The sequence below is a fragment of the Sprattus sprattus genome, assembly GCF_963457725.1.
Source record: "Sprattus sprattus genome assembly, chromosome: 15".
In the NCBI taxonomy this organism is placed as follows: domain Eukaryota; kingdom Metazoa; phylum Chordata; class Actinopteri; order Clupeiformes; family Clupeidae; genus Sprattus; species Sprattus sprattus.
In genome coordinates, this window is record NC_137913.1 from 18,287,295 (window position 1) to 18,307,890 (window position 20,596).

Below are 20,596 nucleotides of genomic sequence, written 5' to 3' on the forward strand. Positions count from 1 at the left end.
GTACAAAGCATTCTCTATTATTATTTTTTTAAATAAAATATCTGTCAAGATTTCTTCTTATTTGAAAACGACGGCGCACTGAATCAAATTAAAGAGCTTCGGCTCGGGCATTGATTGCTTTGGTCTCGTCGTATCCCGTGTTTTAACACACCCACCGAAGCCAGCCGCTTGAAGCCTAGCCTGCCAACGCGGAGGTAGGGAGCAGTCAGCATTCTCTCTCGTGCCTGGAGAGTCTCCGATCCGAGGCAGCTTTCGAGGGGACTTTTTGCCTTTTTGAAAGGAAGAGGAAACGATGGGTCATTCATATTAAAAGCGCAAAGCAAGTCAAGGGGCAATGGAATTGTTTACTCTGCGTTTCACTCGTCCTTAAAAACCGTGCAAGATACTTCTTGTGGACGGAATCTATTGTTAATGATCTGTCACCGGAGGCTCTCATGACTTGGAATTCAACAGCACTAACCTACAGAAGATCTTGTGTTGGACTAATTCGTAGGTCGAAACAAGGAATATACAAAGCAGACTCTATCGAGCAAGAAATTACATTGATTTGTGTGGTTGAACTTACAAGAATATAGTCGTTCTGGCAAAAGAATGCCTATCCCGTTTGACAGATTTGGCCACTGCAGCTGAAAAGCGCTCGGTAAAGATTTATTGTTGGGACAGGTTCGCATTGGCTCTGCTTCTATGGACAAGTCGTTCTTCAACCCGAACCCTGTGCTGTTCTTATTTTGGATTTAACGGGATTTAGATCTTATTTGGAGTGATTTTTGACCCAATGGGTTTCAAAAAAATTACGGAAATCGCAGCAGACATTGGTAAGAGTGTTTTAATACCAGATAGGCTACGCACTAGGCAATATGATATTACCAAGTTACATTGTTTTCCCTCGATCTGCAATGCTGAAGCAACAAAAAAAACTTGCATTCTTACTTGTTAAGCATAGACTTGGTAAGTCTACCCATCTTTTCACACACTTCGCTTCAAATAGTAGCGTTATTCATCGCAGTTGTTTTAAAGAAGTGCGCGATTTAGAATGTATTGTTACAAGTAGGCTATCATAGCCTATGCTCTTATTGCGCTTTCAATATTACGAAAGCATTTACAAAGCTTTTGAATTATGGAGTTTATTATCGCAGAGAACATAGACTAGGATTAGAATACGACAATAGCTACACTTGGAATAGTAGACTAACATACACCTTTCTCTTTAGTCACTAAGGCTTATGTGAAAAGCCGTCTCGGCGATTGTCGTAATGGCTATTTTATCCATAGTAACGCATATCGGGTTATTGCAGTGTTTTTGTTATTTATTTGTATATATGCAGCGCAGTGGAGCTGTTAAATCGTTTTCCCTTTTTTCATCCCAAATCGTGAAAGAATGAGCATGGGCTCAAGGTTATGTATAAGATGCAGTCTTCCTGTATTGTGTAGGGCGAGTCTGACGGCTTGCAAGCATAGCCATAGCCTTCCACTCGGTGATGGCCGTCTGTTATTGTCTATTCCGTATTGGTTTACATAGCCCTGTGTTTTTGTATTTTGTATCCTGTAGGCCTTTCTTGTAAAAAGTTGATTGGCAAGCCCAGTTATGCCAGTGTTTGCATGTTGGCTTATGGTGTGCATTTATTTTTGGTGGTAGAAAATGTGTTTGCTGTTGAACACATCATGAAGATTGACTCTAAATTATAATTTTACAAATTGGTGAAGTGCCATTCTCAGTTTGGCTAAATCATGTTTTTTTTTATAATTGGTGCCTGATTGAGCACTTACTATTTTAATGAAAGCTACATTCCCCCATTTTTGGCAGTAGGTAGGCTACGTAAATGTGTGTTGTAAAGAAAAATGTATTTCTGTGCAGACACTGGAGAATTTAATACTTCCAGCATTACTTCCTTCAGTGACGGTTTCCATAAATATCACAAATATGTTTGGACTACACTGATGAATTAATAAATATTAAATGTCAAGTTAGGTAATCAAATGTTCTTCATGGTTAATATAGCCTGGTCTAAATGGTCACATGTTTTTGACAATTTTACTTTGATTAGCCTGCAGTTTGACTAAACAGTCTAAATGGTATCATTAAAACCAGTATTTCACCTTTGTTTATGCAGCTTCCAAATGCTGACGCTTGCTGATGTTTATGACGGCAGAACTCAAAACGCATGTGTTTGTTCAGCATGGACATATTGTTCCTCTTTCAAAGCTGTAAAGAAAACACACTAAAAAGCTGACTATTAGAGATAGTCTTCACTTGCTCCTTATCGTGAGTTAAGTGGTGGGAACAGCATGCTTTGAAAGGTCACAGGAGTTTAGTAGCACAAAAGTCACCATTAAGATATGAAGGAAAAGATTTTGATACACCAGCTTCCTAATGTCAAATGATATGGCCATTGTGAAATTGTCACAATGTCTGGGAGTTTCCCATTTGAGATGAATTACCATTTTAAAAGTGTCCGTTTTCTATTACCCTTCGTGACTTCAATGAAATTTATATTTAAGATAAACAGTCGTAAAAAGGGATGGGTCTTTGAAATGGCTGCAATAACAGCGTATGAACACCTGCTTAACACCTTCAGCATCACCTTTGGATAAGAAAAAAAGGCAGAGTATTTCTCCATTTCCTTGAGCCAGCAGCTAATCTTTAATCTACTGCAGATGCAGTTCTGGAATTAGCTTGCAAAAAGCTCTCTCATTCATATCTTCAAAACCCTATTTATCTCCAGCGGAAAGCAGATAAGAAAGGGGCCTGCTTGGCAAGCCTGATAAGGGGGTGAAAAATCTTTCAGCTATTTGTAATGTAAGAGTTCAGGCAGATCACAGCCCAGGAGATATGACAAACCTTGCAGTGGGGCTAGTCTAACATCTTGAGCTCTCTTTAACCAGAGGGGGGAATAAATACGTTTTTCTATAGTATTACATAGAGAAGGCTGACTGAGAAAAACGGCCAGACATTTGTTGTTGCCACATGAAGCTATATTTATCCCAGTCCCATTGTACCCACGTATGACAAAACCTAGCTTCATGAAATACTTCAAGGTGAGGTACCATCCTTAGGTTTGCTGAGATTCAGCTCTGTGTTTGATTACAAGGCTTTGCAAAAATGCCCTTACAGTTGGGATAAAATGTGCCAAACATCCCAGAAAGCCAAAGTAAGCCCTGGCTTAGCATGTCCATATGCACTTTGGCCACCATCCTGGGGAATACAGTCTGAGGGGTTGAAAACCACGGTTGGTTTTGAAAGAGGTTAATGTAGGCCAACTTGGCCTTTACGCTGTTGCACTGAAATGGCTCATGCAATATGACCTCAAGGCAATGGAAAAGCAGCGGTTTTGAATGAGTAATTTTGTCATCCCCTTTGTTAGCTTTGTTTTCTCCCGTTCATGAAATATAATTCAGCATGGAGTCAAATGACAGCATATGTTATTTTAGGAGATCATCTGATGCCATTCAGTTAGCTATAAATCATGTGAAAAGCTTTCCACATTATTAGATAGGCATTAGCCATTTTATATTAGCCATAATAAGCAAGAGAAACTGTAGAAGGGCTACCAGGCTTTGCCCTAGCATGTATCGACTTTTAGTCCTATAGCAACTAAGAAAATAGTATTTATTGATGGGATTCCCACATAAGTACAGCATTAAATGGTTACCGGACTGAATTAACACAATAAGATTGAGTCTCTTTGGAGATCCCTTGAGTGCACGTCCAAACCTGTAAAGGGGAGGTAATGTTATGTACATTCTCCTAACACCCAAGTGAGTAGTTAACTTAAGGATATCTGCAAGCAGTGAAGCACTGGCAAGCCCAAATGAAACGTTCTCTGCAGAGGTGCCTCTGTTTTGTGCTTTAAAGTTATAAATAAAACATCCAGAATGGGACATGGAATTGTTGGCCAAAAGAAAACACACACACTCACACACACCGGAATAATGTATGTCTGTGTGTATATTGAGATATATTTATATAAAATAGCACGATATATATTTTTACCTTCACCGCTATCTCCCCAGTGGAGGTGATGTGTCGTTATCTGAGTTGAGGGTTTTATGTGTCCAAATAGAAGTGACCAGTGACCTTTCCGTTAGCAGTGGCTTGCTCTGAAAGGCTCTCTGACTTTGGAGCGTCTCAGCAATGCGGCACAGCATTTTCTCCCCCATCTCTTCCTATCAGATGTTATTTCCTGAATGTGGGCCGGTGCTCCTCTGCAGTCCTAAGGCTCACGTCCTCTCTCTTCCCCTTCGCCTTTTTCCCTCCACACTAAATGTCAACCTCCCGCACACAAAACCGTAAGCTAAGGCCTTTAGAATACCTCCAGGTATTGCTGAAGTCATAGGTCACCAAGTTGCTTGCTGGGTAATCTGTATTTTATGCTCACAGCTCACAGTGAATGATGCTTTACAAGGCTGGCTGCACAGGATGCTGCCTCAGAGACAGGAGTAAGCACGAAAGGCTCTGAGAGTTTGCAACGTCCGTCTGTGTCATGTTGTTGTTTGTGTTGTTTTTCCCCCCCGCTCCTGGCCTTTTACACGAAGACCAAAGCTTCACTTGAAAACATGCTGGTGAACTCATTAATATTTTAAGGACATTTTCCTTTCCCGTCAGGTTTTTTTATTTCTATGCAAGTCGCCAGCCTTTTGCGAAGGCTGTGGAAAAATGAGTCTGCGTGTGATACCTGTAAGATGGGCGCATGCCGCTTTGCATTCTCATTACACACCTCCTTGAAGGAAAGGGTGAATGCACCCTGGTGGATTCCCCCCATCTCCAAGCTCCCGCCAAGGGGTCAGCCTGTAATTGAGGCAGCTGCAGGCCTCCACCTCCACCTTGTCCTCCACCCATCGTCCCCCGAAAAGTGCCTCTTTCCTGCAAGCAGACTGTGTCTTTTGTTACCTTTATGAGGCGTAATTAAACGCACCCGGTGTGGCACACTGTCTGAGCACGAAGCCCAGGCGTGCCATTAGCCAGATGTGTCTCTGCGCCTCTAATGATAGAGGAATGAGGCGGCGGGGATGAACCGGCGCGGGGAGTCCTTCATCACTGCATCCAAGGTGTCATGTTAGCCTAAGTGGACCATCATTCTGGGCACTGTGCTGCAGTCCCATGACACATTTTTTCACGCATTCATTACACCAGCGTCCTCCCGATGCAGCCTTCTGCAACGCCGCTTTCCCCCGCCGCCGACGGAATGCTAGATGAGACGCCTTTTTAGATTGAACGGGGAGAAATGTGATGGAACAAAGAAAAGATGGCTGAAGGCTATGAAGGCTCATTGAGAAGACGTTTTTTTTTTTTTTTTTTGGTCTGTGTATCGTCTATTATTGCCTGCCAAATATGCGAGGGGGATGGGGGGTGTAATGAAAAGACGAGATGAAATTATTTTGTTCTTTCTGCCGATCTGATGTATTGTCAGAGATGAGGGGGAAATCGGAGGGCGTTCTTGAAGACTCCAGAAAATGTCAGTCTCCCCTGCTGAGGCTTTGGAGGCGCTGAAGGATTCAGCTGACAAGCCCTGACTGATCGGCTCAGATTTACAGGCCGCTTCCTTTCAGCATCGCCGAGGATCTTAACCATTGAGCACTCTCATATTTCCTCTTAAGCCCTTTCACTTGCAGTGTATTAAATCCCCTTTTAATCTCGTCGTGTTTTTCCCCCCCTTAGTAAGCAGATTTGGACTGGGAGGTTTAATTAGATGCGTTTTCCTCTGGATGCGGATGTGTCGGGTGGTCCACTGAGCTGCCTGGGGAGAGAGAGCGGATGGGAACGGGGCCTACATACCAAACATAAGGCCCCTTCGTTAGCGAGGAGCTGACGAGCTGCCGCTCACATTAGGGTAATTAACACCGCCACAGATTGTGGAACAGCTGTGCAATTTAGCACTGTGGCAACACCAAAGAGTTGAGAGGCTCTGCAAACAGAGGAATGCAAAAAAGCTTCAGTAGAGGCGGCAAGGGCAGAGCTGCAGGAAGGGACTCACACTGGCTGCATTGCTGTGAAGAGACTAGCTGTTATCATGTAATGAATTTGTACTAATGCGGCGGAGACATGGTAATACAAAATGGTATTTAAAATAGCAGTGGTTGTCTTTAAAGGTGAAAACCAGAGATCTGTTTAATCTATAATTTAAAGGCAGTCTGTGTTTGAGCAGCCTCAGACCGTGTCCCATGATTTTGTAGGAGTTTGATCTTACTGAAAGAAGGAAGCCTTCAGACTTTTTTTTCACTATATAATTTGAGTGCTTTTTCATCTTGCTTTCCTTGGCAGAGGCTGTCGTACCCCTAGAAAACTAAATTATATGTGAAAAGTAATTCGAGTGGGCTTCCCTCTTTTTTGTTTCTTTTTGATTATATTTGATGTGTACCATTTCGGACTCTATCCTTATTCCTTGTGGGTTTTTGAGCCTCTTGGATTGGTAACATCTGGTTTTGGTTTTTAACATGTAGGAGCGGTTGGTGTGTTGTGGAAAAAACATCCCGCACATGGACCAAGATGTTAGCCTATGATGGCTGTGCCCTTGTCAGTTTCCGAAAGTATTACCCTTTTTTTTTCACATGCTCGCAAGTTGGGTGTTGAATTTCTTTAAGCTATACTTAAACTCAATTCAAATATTCTTTCAGAATTATACTTGAAATAAATTCTAGTGTTTGGGTTGACTACTGATAGAAATCTCCTTCATGCAGTACATTCCAAAGGAAATGAAATGTGAGGATAGATAAATTAACCACTCTGGAGGTGTGCCCCTCCCAAGCTATCAGATCTCTCCAGTGTTAAGACATCCATAGCTGTCAGAAGGTGCTGTTTTCGGTTTCCATGCAAGCTCTGGAAACTTGTTAGATTTCGTCCGAGCACACTGCTGTGGCTTGACTTTGAGTGGAGACATCTCTGCCTTGGCCTCCCTTTGCCAGTGGAGCTGCGATAGAGGCATGGAGAGACAACGCTACAATAATAATGCAGGAACTGTCAGTCTGCAGTAATGCAAGCGGAAGGCGAGCCGAGGGCTGCGGTGATGGGGAAGGCCAGGCCTGCCCGTTGGGCCTGTCAGTTATTTGTCTGTCGTGTCTGAGGGGGAGGCAGAGGCCTCAGTGAGGAGCCGGGAGGGTTGGAGAGAGACGTGTGTTACGTGTCTGTGTGGGTGTGTGTGTGTGTGTATGTGAGGAGGGGATGGGGGAGCCATGCACAAGGGCTGACAAATATAATTGGGCCGTGCTCACACTTTGCCATTGGGCAGGCTTGTGGTAGAGGAGGAGGAGGAGGAGGAGGAGGCGTTTCAGCAGCCTTCACAGCGAGGGTCCTGTTTTTTTATTTTTTTAAAGTGTCAGTGTTGTTCATTGTGTCATCGAGTTGTTTACTTATTGGTTTGTTTGGTTTTGTTCGTTCCGTCTTGACACTTGTAGGGGTAGGAGATCTACAGCGCTGCCAGGGGGATTCCACCTGTTAGTGCAAGGGAAGGGTTGGGGTTGTGAATACTGACAACCTTGATGAACAGGAGTCTACAGAATGTGGAATGTGAGGGTAGAGACACCTGTGGCCTGTGCTATCTGCACCTCCACAGGATGACTGCATAGGTTGGATGTAATATGAGATGAAGTGCAAGCCTTCAAGATATGATTATTATGATTATTATTATAATTATTATTATTAACACTGTGTTTGTGTAGCACTTGTTGTGCAAATAATGCAACTCAAAGTGCTTTTACATTACAGTCACTGTTAAAGATTAGGCTAATTAATCTAATCTCTAATTGTCTATTATTTAATTGGCTGGATGCGGTGAGCTAGCTGGATTTTCCTGGGCATCATGGTGACTCTCTTGGCATGGATTGAGTACAAATTGCTGTCCCTGAACCGACCGACCAGCAAGCCTCGCTGGCCTCTTGAAGTGCCATGACAGCAGAGCTCTGGAAGTGTAGATTAGTCTTGAAGTCCTGAGCAATCTCTCTGTCCTGATTCTAGAAGGGCAGTTTGCAGATTACGGCTCAGTGTTCTTCTTGTAGAGATGGATCTCTCTAAGAGCTATAGTACCAGTCTTGAGGTCCTAAGCAATCTCTCTGACCAGATGCTGGAAGGGCAGTCTGTGGGACAGCAGCTTGATGGACTTCTGGTAGCAATGGATCTCTCTCAGAGCCCAGGTACCAGGCCTTTAATAGAGAGGCTTCTTCACGTCACCAGTAGCTGAGGCGCTTTCATGGTACCGAGCTGCTTCCTCAGGGCTTTGCCACCACCAGTACTTTAACAAGCTGTCTGCTTTGTTCTTGCCATTGTTAATACCTTTCCTTGGGAATCTCCAGAAGTGTAAAAAAAAAGGCAGTAAGCTACAAAGTTAATGTTAGCTCTTCAACTAGTGGAGTACATACACATCTCAGGTATGATAACATTAGTTGGTCGAACTAACGATGTATTATGATAATTAAGGCGGAGATTAAACTTTTAAACACACACATATAATTTAAATTTATATTTAGTTGTGAATATGGTAACACAAAAATCTAACAAAAACATGACAGAGGGGGGGATTTAAACTCACCAGAGTCCCAGTTGCAAGGCTAATATGCTCTCTGCAGGGCCTGCAGCATTATGCATGAAGTCAGAAAGGCCTGGCTTTGGGCTACTGAGTGAGTGATGGGGAAGACGAGTGGGAGTATGGGATAGCAGGAGGGGGGTTCTCGGAAGTGGACTGAGAGACTGGTGAAGTCTGCATTTACATCTGTTTATGCAGCTCTAATGATGTACAGGAATATTGATCTGCTGAGCATTTCCAGATCCTGACCCCCCACCCCCCACCCATCCAACCATCTCCACCCCCAACCCCCTCCCACCTACGCACGTATACATACAGCTACCGCCGCTCTCTGTCAGCTGTCAATCGCAAGCGTGGGCTGGACTGAAGGTGCTGGCACGGGAGGTGGATGGTGTAGGCAGCCTACGGTAAGCACAGAACAGCTACAAAGCGTATCCTGAGTCCTTACAACACGGAACTAGCACAGGGCAGCCTTACAAGGCCAGCTAGGCCATGTCTGCACCTTACACTTAGTTTGACATTGTGAAAAATGAACCCTCCCTGTAATGACTTACCTAGGCAACCTCCTGCCACAGCCCATTATAGCACCAAGGTAGCTTCCAAGGAGAGTCCATAATGTGGAGTAACAAGCCGACATGGGCAGAAAGAGAGGTTGGAAAGCAGCATCCCTCTGTTCGGGTCTGCCTCGGCTACGCCTCCCCCGCTGTGCCGAGCTCCACAGCTTTTAACACTTGATTAAATCCCCCTCTCTCTGGTAAAGCTTTTAAGCAGTGTGGAGAGAGCAGGGAATAGGGGCTGTGTGTTGGAGGTAGATGAAGCTCCTCTTGGCTCTTGTGTTGCAGCTCATGGTGGTGGTGGGGGCGGGGGAGGGGGGGGGACTCTCTTCCATGGGCCTGGTGGATGTATCCTGGATGATGTGCTTAGGCTCCACCGGTTGGATTACCCACATTTTATCGCCCAGCTGTTTACGGTTGGATCCCAGGCACTGTCTGAAATGCCTCTTTATGTCGACAGACATGATATGCAAACAGAGTTTGGGTGTAAATGGGGAACACAATCCGCTTTATTCCCACTCTGTGGAGAAAGTGAATGGTGTTTGAGGAAGTCTGACGGGGATAATCCAAAGGGGCGTGCAGATAGAGAGGTGCTGTCTCCAGTCGGGCTGGGAGCATTAGCTGAGCCTCAGCCGAACTCGCCACAGTCACATGCCAAGAGGTTTTTCTCTCAAGCGTTCCACCAGTGAAATAGCTAGTGGCATTGTGCATGTAAATAAAGTGTCACCGATTACCGTCCTCTCAAGGTCTTTGAAAAACAAGAGGTAATTAAACGAAGTGTTATCAGCTTTGTATAGGCACTTAGTTGCTTGGGGAAAGATTTTTGTTTGCAACTCTAGCTGTCATGGTGACATTTAAGAGGCAGTTCAATCTGCAGCGGGCAGGTTTGCTTTATTGACGAGGAATGGCTTTGCTAAAACGATCCAGCTGCCCAGTAATTAGCTGTTAACCTTGCCTCTCTCCGATATGAAAGGGATCAATTGGCTGTATAATACGTGCATGCCAATACTCATATTGGAGAAGAGCTAACTATTGCCTAGTGACATAGTGGGCTTATAGGCATTTGACTTCAGATTTACCCTATTGAGTTTAGCCATTCTCCCAGCCTCCCAAGGAGACAGCGTCTTACAACAACTGAGGTATTCATTTGCAGCCATTGCAAGCTGCTTCCAAAATGGGATTAGCGCTCTAGGGAAAACTGTTTGTTTCTTTTTTTCCCCATGAATAATTGAAAATGTTGCATGTAAGACAAATTTGCGTTTACTTGCTTCATTATATTTTAATATACAGTGAATAATATTCAGCATTACTTGGCACAGGGAATAACTTTTAATGACCTTGTGTGTGGTTGCAGTAAATCCCCCTTTTACCCTCCCACACACCCACAAATCTTTCCAGAGATCTTGTTTTTTTAGGGTGCCACGAGTGCTAATTGGGTGTCTTTGGTGTATACTGGTGTCGTTAGTGGCCATGAAATCTCTGCCGGCTAATGACTGTGGTGTCGTTTTTTTGAGGACAAGCAAGAGAGAGTAAATGGCAGTAGAGGGATAACTGTCAGACAGAACCCCGGTGTCCACAGCATCAGAGCGGTAATTGAGCTGTTTGTTTGTGTTTGCTGGGCTTTCGTTTAACGAGGGTCCCATATGGCCCGCGGAGGGCAGTGGGCTTCTCCCTCCCTCCCTTCCTCCCTTCCGTCCAGCACTTACCCACATGAGTGACTCAGGTAGCACAGAGAGCGAATTGTGTGTAATTGAATGTGTCCACTGAGATCCCCCCCCTTTTGTCACAAGGTCAGGCCATGCGTTTGGTATGTGAGGCTGAGGTTCAACAGTAAGTGTGAAAGCCTGACTCATAAGCTCTCTCACAAGGTTTCGGGCAGTTGTCGGGTTGGCGATAAACGAGTCGGGGGGGGGGGCTGGGGTCCTCGGTATGTGGTCCGCTTGTCGTGCGGGGGGGGAGTAATGCTCCAGCTATTCACAGTGACACGCCAGCGTGTTTATTTATACATCATGACCTCCCATAAGTCACACATCTGGAGCTCCCGTGGTAGAGGAGGAGGCGAAGGACGACGACGGCTTGCACAGTGCCATACCGCGCATGCTAAACAAACGGCAAGGGCTAAGTTCAGCTCAGCCCATAGCTTAGCTCGCTCCGAGTTTCCCTCGTAAAAAAAAACGCCTTGCTGTCATGCCTGTGTCTGGACTCTGTCACTCAGTCCCTGAAGCGTCCCCGTGTGGAATAAAGACATCAGTGGCAGACCCACGTGGCACTCTAAATAAAGTGTGTCTAGTGGTAAAGCCATTGCAAGCCTTCAGTGGGTTGTGTGGCTGCCATTTCTATATTGACTTGGCTACCGGTGCTCAAACTATTCCGCAGTTAGTCATCATACAAACTTCAAAGCATCTTTTAAGACGTGTGCTGGAAATTGCCGCCCTTTTTTGTTTTGGGGGGTTTTTGCTTCACTTTGATTTTGGCTGGCACAACAAAACAAATAAACAGGCACGACCAGGTGTTGTGCTCCTCGCTATCCTGCCTGTTTCCCCTCTATTTATAAGGACAGCTGAGTTGGAGAACAGTTTTTAAAGGCCTTCCAGGCATTTGATGACCTGCTGTGAAGCCTCCGCCTCGGTCTTGTGTTACAGCTGCCAGTAACCCGAGGCCCGGTGTCCGTTTTAAAAAGTAAATTCCACTTAACGTGCCGTGTCCCTTTCCAACACGAGCGAGGCTTAGCTTTGCGACTACTTTATATAGCGCATTCCATGTCTGTTTGTACATGGGGCAAGAGGCAGGGCAGCAAACGAGAGGGGGTTTGGTGGTGGTGGGGGTGGGCTCCACAAACCAGAGTGCCAGATTCAGCCTCAGCCTTTGAGATTTTCCATCCCTACTTTGCTGTCCCTTCATACAAGTAGTTCTATTGATCTCCCTGAAAGCCTGCTCTATTTTAACCTCCAGTGGCTGACGTGCGAGTTTAACTGGGATGCCGGTGTTAACTCCCCCCCCCCCTCCCCGATGGCTAAACTGAACACTGTCTTGAGAGAGAAGGCAGATTCTGTTAACGGCTAGGTATGTCTCCAGAAACTGTAGCCCTGTGTGAGCAAGCCTCGCCACCGAAAGGCCATAGGTCAGTATGAGGGGTCAAGCACTGATGGATAGAATCACTCTGTGGGGGTTGTTGTCTTGCGGAGGTGTCTTGGTAAGTGTCCACCAGGCACCTATGCATGCGCACACACACACACACACACAGGTCAAAACGGCAGCTCTTTATTGAGGCGGTGTTTATTCATCCTACAAGGGGTGATTCATGCAACTTAACGTTGTTGCACGGCTGTGCAAAAAAAAGAGCCTCTCACTTTGCATTTTTCCTCTCATTAAAAGCAGACCCTGCTTGGCAGAGCGTGCCACAAGTGACCACGCAGTTAAATATGCTGTCAAACGGGCCTTTTACATTATAAAAAGTCCTTTCTGTTTCTCCTTTTCCACTGCAGAGGAAATACCTTGTGGGTTTTTCTTTCTTTCTCTTTTCCTTTTTTTTTAAAGGAGGACCAGGGGGGGTCATATTTCTCTTTTTTTATCACTGCATTATTTAACATCCTTGGATGGAGGGCTAAGAGTCAAAAGCAAAGCAGCCTTAAATGTAGAAATGTAAGTTTCTTTTCCTCCTCGCCTGGAGTCTGGGATGACTCACTCGGAGCTCACATTGTTCAGGGTCGGAGGAAAAAACAAGTTGAGCAAGACTTGTATTGAACATCGCTTTAAGCCACTTTCCTCTAACAAGCCGCGAAGAGGGTGGGCTGTGACTACCAAAGATACCGCCAGCTCCCCAGAGGGAGGCGAGGGCATGCAGGGCCTGGCAGGCCGATGCACATTTGCGCCATGAGAGTCCCACCGCACCTCCGCGCTTCATCCACCCGCGAGTATTGGCAACTGCTCTGAGACTCTGATACGGATGGACGAGAAGGCGCTCTCAGTGGGATAGCACGGGGCTCGTGTAAATTTAGGACACATCTGTGAGGGGCTGTTTTTCTAGAAAGCATCTGAAACAACAATATATATATATAAAGGCGTCCATGTTTGGATTTTGTATTACATATTGTTTCTCTCAGCAGTGCTATCTGGCAGATGGTGGTGTGTGGTGTTGAATATGGAGGATGCATTGCATATTTTACAGGTCTGCGGATTTCGCTTTTTACTCCATCTAGAACAATATGTTCTTGTGGTTTGTATTCCGATACAATTTGATCCTCAGAAAAACAAAGAACACAGATGGCTCCTCAAGGCAGTGATGGAGATAGACCCACAATAAGGGTTATTTAGGGCCGTGTATATTTTTAGAATGATATTGAATGTACAGAAGAAATTGTCTGAGGAGAGGAGTCGAGAGCATTTAAGACATCTTCCAGAGTGGAGTGATGCCTTCCATAGCCTCCATGTAAAATGAAAGCCCAGTTAATGGTGTGGAGCTGCCAGTGAGAGGCCTGAGGCTAGTGAGATGAAACATAATGGCCACCTCTCTCTCTATCTCTCTCTCTCTCTCTCGCTCTCTCACTGTGTCTTTTACCACTCCTGAACTCTCTTTTTCTTCACCACTCCTGAACTGTCTCTCTCTCACTCCCTCTCTCTCTTTCTCACTCCCTTTCTCTCACTCCCTCTCTCTCTCTCTCCCTCCCTCTCTCTGTCTCTCTCTCTCGCCCCTCTCTTATCTGCTAGCCTTGCCGCCAGCTGGGAGAGGCATGGCACTCCGATCTCTATCTGCTCTGCAAGTAATAAAGAACAGGGGCCCCGATTCCTGTGGAAGATTAGCCGCATCTTATCTGCCCCTCACATTTTCACATTATAGAGCAGGGGGGAGGGCGGCCTGTGCTCCTCCGCGCCCTGCCCAGACAAGCAGAGCGGAGCCACGCTGCGCACACCGTGCTGTGCTTCGCGGTGCTGGGGCCAAATTTACCTTCTCCCCATCACCCCTCCATGAGCCCTCTTCCCCCTGCATGCTCCCGGGGCATTCTGGTGCTGCTTGGGTAAGGCCAGGAGAAGTGGGGCTTCACGGTCTGCCATCTGACCGGTTCGATAATATAATCTTCCTGCTCAGCACCGCATTGCACAATGTCTCAGAAATGTAAATAATGTTGACGTGTCTGCAGCCCGCATTAAAAAACAAGTCGGCCGAGTCAAATGGAAAGTAATAGGCGAGAAAATGCCTTAAAACTCGTGGTTTTAATGTGCCCTGTTGTGTTGTGCTCTTTTTTTTTGACAGTCACTCTGTGTTTATCTCCCTGAAATATGCAGCGGATTTCAATGCTCAGGTTGGCTTAACTGGCACTGATAGGCTATCCCCGATGCCTAATTCCGACTGAATTTAGCTTGTTATCTGATCCGAGCGCCAGTGACTGCAACATTTCCTGTCCTACCCTGATAATATTTTCCTCCAGATATATTTATTTATTAATTCATTCTCTCTCTCTCTCTCCCCCACTCAGTCACTCACACTCCCTCTCTTTTTTTTTCTTGCCTTCTATACCCTTCCTCCTCCCCAGGTTTTAAATTTTCATTTGTCACCCTCTCTTGCCCTCCAGGTTGCGAAATGGGGTCTGGGCGACTTCTGTGAAATATGTCATGTCCTTTTCCCTCATCTCTCCTTATCTCGTTATTCCTGGCCGCGCGCTGGCCCCAGGAGGCGGCCGCCACGTTGATTTGTGACCCTCCGTCTCCCCTCTCTCTCACTCTCTCTCCTCGGCTCTAATGTGATGCGTGCCTCTGCCCTTCTGCGGCTGATGAAACGGCACCCTGCTCTCCCCCGATAGACTGCTAATTCGTATACTAAACTGACAGGCAGCCATGATAAGAGTTAGCGACTGCTCATAATCAGCGAACACAGAGAGGGAGAAGGAGAGAGAGAGAGAGAGAAGAAAATCACAGAGATTGGAAGGATTTTTTTTTTCTCTCATGAAGAAAAAGGGAGGGAGGGAGATATGCAAGTGGCATTCGAGCATCCACCAGAACGGAGAACGATATTTTACATTCAAAGAGTCGGCTCGCGGCAGCTAGCTTTCCTCTGCTTTTTTGCATGCGCCTCGCTGTTGTTGCCAAGGGAAGAAAGATGGGTGGTGCGGGGAAGAGAGAATCTTACTCCCCATTCGCCCGCGACGTCTGGCAGCAAAAGATGGCGCTCGCAGCGACATGCAGAGACGCGGGGAGGATTTAATTTTGCACGGTCACCCCACAGAATTCATTATCATCTTAATGACGCTTTAGGTGCAGCTGAATATCTAATGTGCGAGGGTTGACAGTTTGCGTGGGAGACCGCCTCGGGTCTCCAATGGCTTTGGGGGGGGGGGGGGGGGGGGGGGGGTGGTTGAAACCATGGCACTGTAGTATCGTCAACACACACCTGTTCTGACTGAGGGTGTACGGCACTGCCACCCGATAGCTTGCTCGCATTCAGTGGAGAAACAAACAAAAAAAATGTACAGCGGCTTATGATAAACGACCACGAAGGAGGTCATTAAGTTTCTGGAGCAGGAGGCGCTAAAGAAGGACAAACGCTGAGGAGATAATTAATTTGGAGTCCCTGTTGCAGGCCATTTACGCATGGCTGAGCACATTTGCACAGGAGCCTACCCATCTTAAGACATATTTTTACCCCTGCCTGTCTAGCCCGCATCCACATACGACATTCAGGGGCAGGAGGTCCAGGCAAGAGTGTGAACGCACTTTAGAAGCTTGAGTGGGTGCTGACGGAGATATTTATCAAAGTGTTGGCTAGCCTGACATGATTGTTACATAAATGGCAGAGAAAATATGGCCTTGTGGCTTTGGACAAAGTCCCAGCTGTTAATAGAAGGAGGCAGAAGTGGGTGTGTGTGTGGGAGGAGAAATGGGGGCTGGGGGGGGGGGGGGGGTGTATGTGGAGTGGTGGAGGAGGAGCAGGAAAGGGTGACGGAGGGTGACAGTGATGAAACACCAACCCGGGCTGCAAATTAACACGAGCGAGGGAGGGAAGGGAGAGAGGGGGAGGGAGGAAGGGGAGGAAGGGGAGGAAGGGAGGGAGGCGAAGGTGGGAATGGTTAGCCTGCCAACGTAATTGAGAGCTGGTGTTTCTGAGTCAGGGTGCCCTCCTCATATGCCGCCCTCCATGGCACTCAGGGTGATGAATGACACCACCTGGCCGGGTTACGATGTGCCACGGCGCGTTGTGCCAACCAACCGAGCTGTCCGCCCCCTTACCCCTCCAGCTCATCCCCTCCAGCCCCCCCCTGCTGCCGCCGTCGCCACCACCACCGCCAGGCGATGCCACCCGTGTTTGGTTCTGCCTACGCAGGTCGATGGGAGATTGGAGCGCTGAGGAAACAGAGAGCAGTGTGTGGGATGAGTGTTACAGTACATATGCAAGCTGTGTTATAGGTTAGAGAGATTCATTACTGACAGATAACTGTGAGATACACTTCTGCTGGGTCAGTGACAAGGAGGGGAGTTTGGACTGTTATTGAGCACTGTGTTTATTTCTGGCCATGCCCTGGACAATCTGTAATCAACAAGCTGACGTGCGTTTTGGTCTGTTTTTTTTATTCTCATGAGCCCTCGGCTTTCTGGAGTTATTTATTTAAACAGCGACCGCGTCTCTCAAGTGGGGGTGTTAAGTCTGCTGTCATTGGAGATTAGTATGGAGTCATTGTTTTGTATACACTTCATGTAGTTATGGGATTGGCTCTGTGTTTTGATGGTGTTTTGATCAGCTGATGGTGCATTGCTAGTGAGGGTTTGGCTCTCGGTAATGCACAGCCAGCAGAGGCAGCAGGAGAGCGATCAAAAGGTAAGTGCAGGCGTAGAATGTTTGATATATACCGCGCTGTAAAATTGGTCTCTCAGCAGTATTTACAGAACGAGGTTAATTGAAGCGGGGGTAATTGCTGACCTCCATGTCTGTTGTGAAATCACATCCTTAACTGATCAATGCCTTTCATAAATTTGTGCAGAAAGGTCATTGGGGCTGATTAGATTCCTGCTGTAATGCTTCCTGCCTCCCCACATGCTGAGATGCTGAGAGAAAAACATTATTTTTTTTATCTGTACAAAAAATGATAAATGCAATGCTGTCTGCTATTTTAATGCTGTGATCTAAATTAGGTTGACATTTGAAAGGCTCTCAGTTTTTTTTCACCTTTTTTCTGTGTTCAGTCATCAGGGCTGAATAGCAAATATAAATATCACAGTAAATGCTGAGTGAGCTTTTTGCTCAGCACGATATATATGGCTGTGCTATCAAGCGGTTTATCCAGCCAATAAGTCACTCGTGTCTGGGGAACTTGTGGAACTTCTTAAAACAAACACAGGCGTAATTTGTAATTTGGCATTCCCCTAAATCCTGGACTTTATGGTGGTGAGTGTTGCTCTTGGGGGAGTTAGCACTCTGTTGGTGGGATCTGACCCCCGTCTCCACAAGAACACATACACATACACACACACACACACACGCACAAGACCCAACTCCCTGCCTCATGGCCTCATAAGGAAGCAGTAGGATTTCACAGCTGCTGTAAGTGGGCCTTGACTGAGGCCCATGACCTCCGTGCTGCTTTCCTTCCTTCTCTCTCCTTTTTCTCTGCCCTTTTCTCGCTCGTTCTTTCTCTCGATCTCCTTTTTTTTCCACGTCTCTCTTTCCTCAGGGAGTCCTTGTGTGGCTCAGAGGAAGCTGAATCATAAAGCATAGCTAATGAATAGAATGGGGAAGGAAAGCTGAGGCCTGTTGACGGCTCTCTGGAGAGAAGGCCGAGCCATGCAGCCCCAGGCTCAAATAGCAGACGGCCCCCAAAGGTCAAGCTTCCTGCGGCCCAGTCCAAGGGCTTTTGGCTCCCAGCAATGTGGCTTGAATTTCCTTTCTTTTTGAAATGGTTATATTTCCCTGCTTCCTTTGGAAAACCTGGCCTCTGGTCTCTGTTTTTTTTTATCTCCTCCTCTCACTTCCCTCTGTTCATTCGGCTTTTTTATTACCATCGGCGTTGCCTTCACAGAGGAAGTGTGAAGAATTTGTTACATATGACCTTAACCCAAAGAGCCACAGTCCCAAATCCAGGACAAGATATGTCAGCTGAAGACAGATTTCGTTCCCTACCCTTTTCTAGTTTATTTTCATATACTGGTTCCTCAAGTGGAATTTCAAAGCCCTTCATGTTGTAGGAAGTGAAGTGTGTGTGTGCATGCTGCTCCCATTCCCTGTTTTGAATCTGAAGAATGAGATTGTCAGCTTTATATACACTATGGGTTTTGTACAGTACTCATGGTAAACACTTTTATGACGACCAAGGGATCTATTTGGAGAACAACATATTTTAAAGTTTTTTTCTCCCTCCCTTTAGACCAGATTTGATTCTTAGTAGTTTATTGTGAAGCTGCAAGTGTTGTAACAAGCATAGTATCTCTACTGTGCATTGAATTCACTACTTTTCCTCAAGGAGGTCTCTCTGTTCACTATAATGTTGATTGCCAAGTCTACTGCAGAAAAGACTCTGGGCCCATACATTACACTTTGGGTCATAAAATGTAACATGTTCAATAAGTGCAGATAGTGCAGGGGGAGATGAGAGCACGGCACGAAGGTCTGCAGTGAGCGCTAGAAAAAGCAAAGAGTCCCTGAACATGCCAAAATATAGCTCTGAACTAGAACACCTTAATGTAGCTCAATTCTTAAGTTAGTGCCCTCCTTTAAAATAATGACACTTTTTAGCCTGCTCTCAGAGGAGGTCTGGGCAGCTGCACCAGCCGAAGAGGAGCCCTTACGGAAGAAGTGGGCTGCTTCAGATAGAGTACACACTAGCCCCTAACAGTCTCTGGCCACACATGCCAGGGAAGGGGACTGAAAGGATCTTTAAGAAGAAGAAGGGGGATAGGGTGGACAGGGATTTGGGGAAACGGGGAGTGGGGGGCGGGGAGGGAACTGGGTGCCGTCAAAATCACTGAAGAGTCTGAAGTCCGTGCCAAGGACTGCCATCTGTATTCCCAATGTCTTTGTGCTCCTTGCGTGAGTCCCCAGCCTTGCTTTACATATGCTTTCTCCAGTGCCGTTTGAAAACCACAATAATGGCCAACGTGGAGATGTCGGTCCAATGCCTGAGACATATGTTCACCTCATCTGCCTTTGTGTGCGCAGTGTGTATATAGACTGCCATCGCATGATAATTGGGATGTTTAATGTTGGCGTTATCTTCTCCAGTGCATGGGCTAGCTGCCTCCCACACAAAGCTGTGTTGTCTCAGCTTGATTTATGAGCTTGGTTGCTGTGTTTAAAAAGAATATAATAAACACATGCGTTGTGCAAGTGGATGTGTATTTTTGTAAACGTATGGTGTGTATTTTTCTTTTTCAAATGGCTTGCCAGAACTTACACATACATGTGAGAAAAAGGGAGGAAAAATCAGGCAAGTGTTTAGTCTAGACGTCTGAGCTGTCAGTGTGTGGGGATGTGCCTCTTTTCCTCCAAGCCGTTAGTCTGCAACCAGGCAGCCCACACTCCTGCACATCACACCCAGCTGTAATGAAATGCTTTATTCCATTACAAATATCTCTCCAAGAGCAAGAAACGAGTCGAACGTGGCGGAGGCACAAGCCTGCAATATTTTGTCGCACTCAAATGTAGGAACTCTATTTATCAGCAAATTGCAGACACGGTGACAATTTGAGCTGCTTTTTTTTTTAACTAGTCTTTCACATCCCAACATAAGCCTCAAATGTGATTATTTTTGCTCCTGATTAAAGCACCCTTAATATTGTGTTTGGAATTAGTTTGCGTTATTATTTTTCAGCCATACGACATTACCATTGCACAGAAGGTCCAGGTCTTTTGTTTTGTAGCCAGAATAATGCCTCAAGCCCATGCCCACACATCCGCCCAGCATCCACAGGGCATCTTGGTCATTAGCAGCCCACTCCTCCTGACAGCTCTGCTCCCCTCCTTTATCTCAAACGCACCTCCTCCTCTGCTCCAGGAGGCTGTCGGGTGGCACAACAGTGCCCCCCAATGTCATGTTGCCTTCCTCTGGAAGGCTGTGAGGCAGCTGGGCTGCTGAGAGCTGGTTGGCTGGTCAGACCTGGGTGGGGAGCTGCTGCTTTGTGAGATGAGGCTCTGAAGTATACAGTAGCCCCTCTGAAAATCGTATGCTACATGGATGGGCAGGCTCTGCTTGTGAATACACCATGAGTGTCTGTCTGGCCGGGCGCCTTTCTTCCTCAACTGTGAAGCATGGGCTGGAATGATATGGGCTGGGCCGTGGAGGTGGAGGGTGTCAGAATAAATGTATGATCTTTGTCGACTGGTCTAGCTGTCGGTCTTCTCTTCCTCTCTGGTTCTCTCTGTGTCTTCTCTCTATCAGTGGTTCCTTTCATTAATACATCATTTCCTCTGTTTCTGCAGGCTTCTGATCTAGGATCAGAGAAACTCTTCTCACCCACTGCAGCTAAAGGTAAGGATGTGGACCACATATCTATTCCTTTTTTTCAGTCATGACTTTGTGGATATCATAGAAAAATCTGTCTAGTTAC

General features: G+C 46.2%; 1 protein-coding gene across 8 annotated transcripts in view; it reads left to right on the top strand.

The window, feature by feature from the left end:
• fbrsl1 (fibrosin-like 1) overlaps positions 1–20,596 on the top strand; it is a 229,017-nt gene that overhangs the window by 176,507 nt on the left and 31,914 nt on the right. For all 8 annotated transcript variants that reach the window (XM_080852790.1, XM_080852788.1, XM_080852784.1 and 5 more), the window contains one exon: positions 20,469–20,517. In XM_080852790.1, coding sequence (XP_080708916.1) covers positions 20,469–20,517 — 49 coding nt within the window. The remainder of the gene's footprint in view (positions 1–20,468; positions 20,518–20,596) is intronic.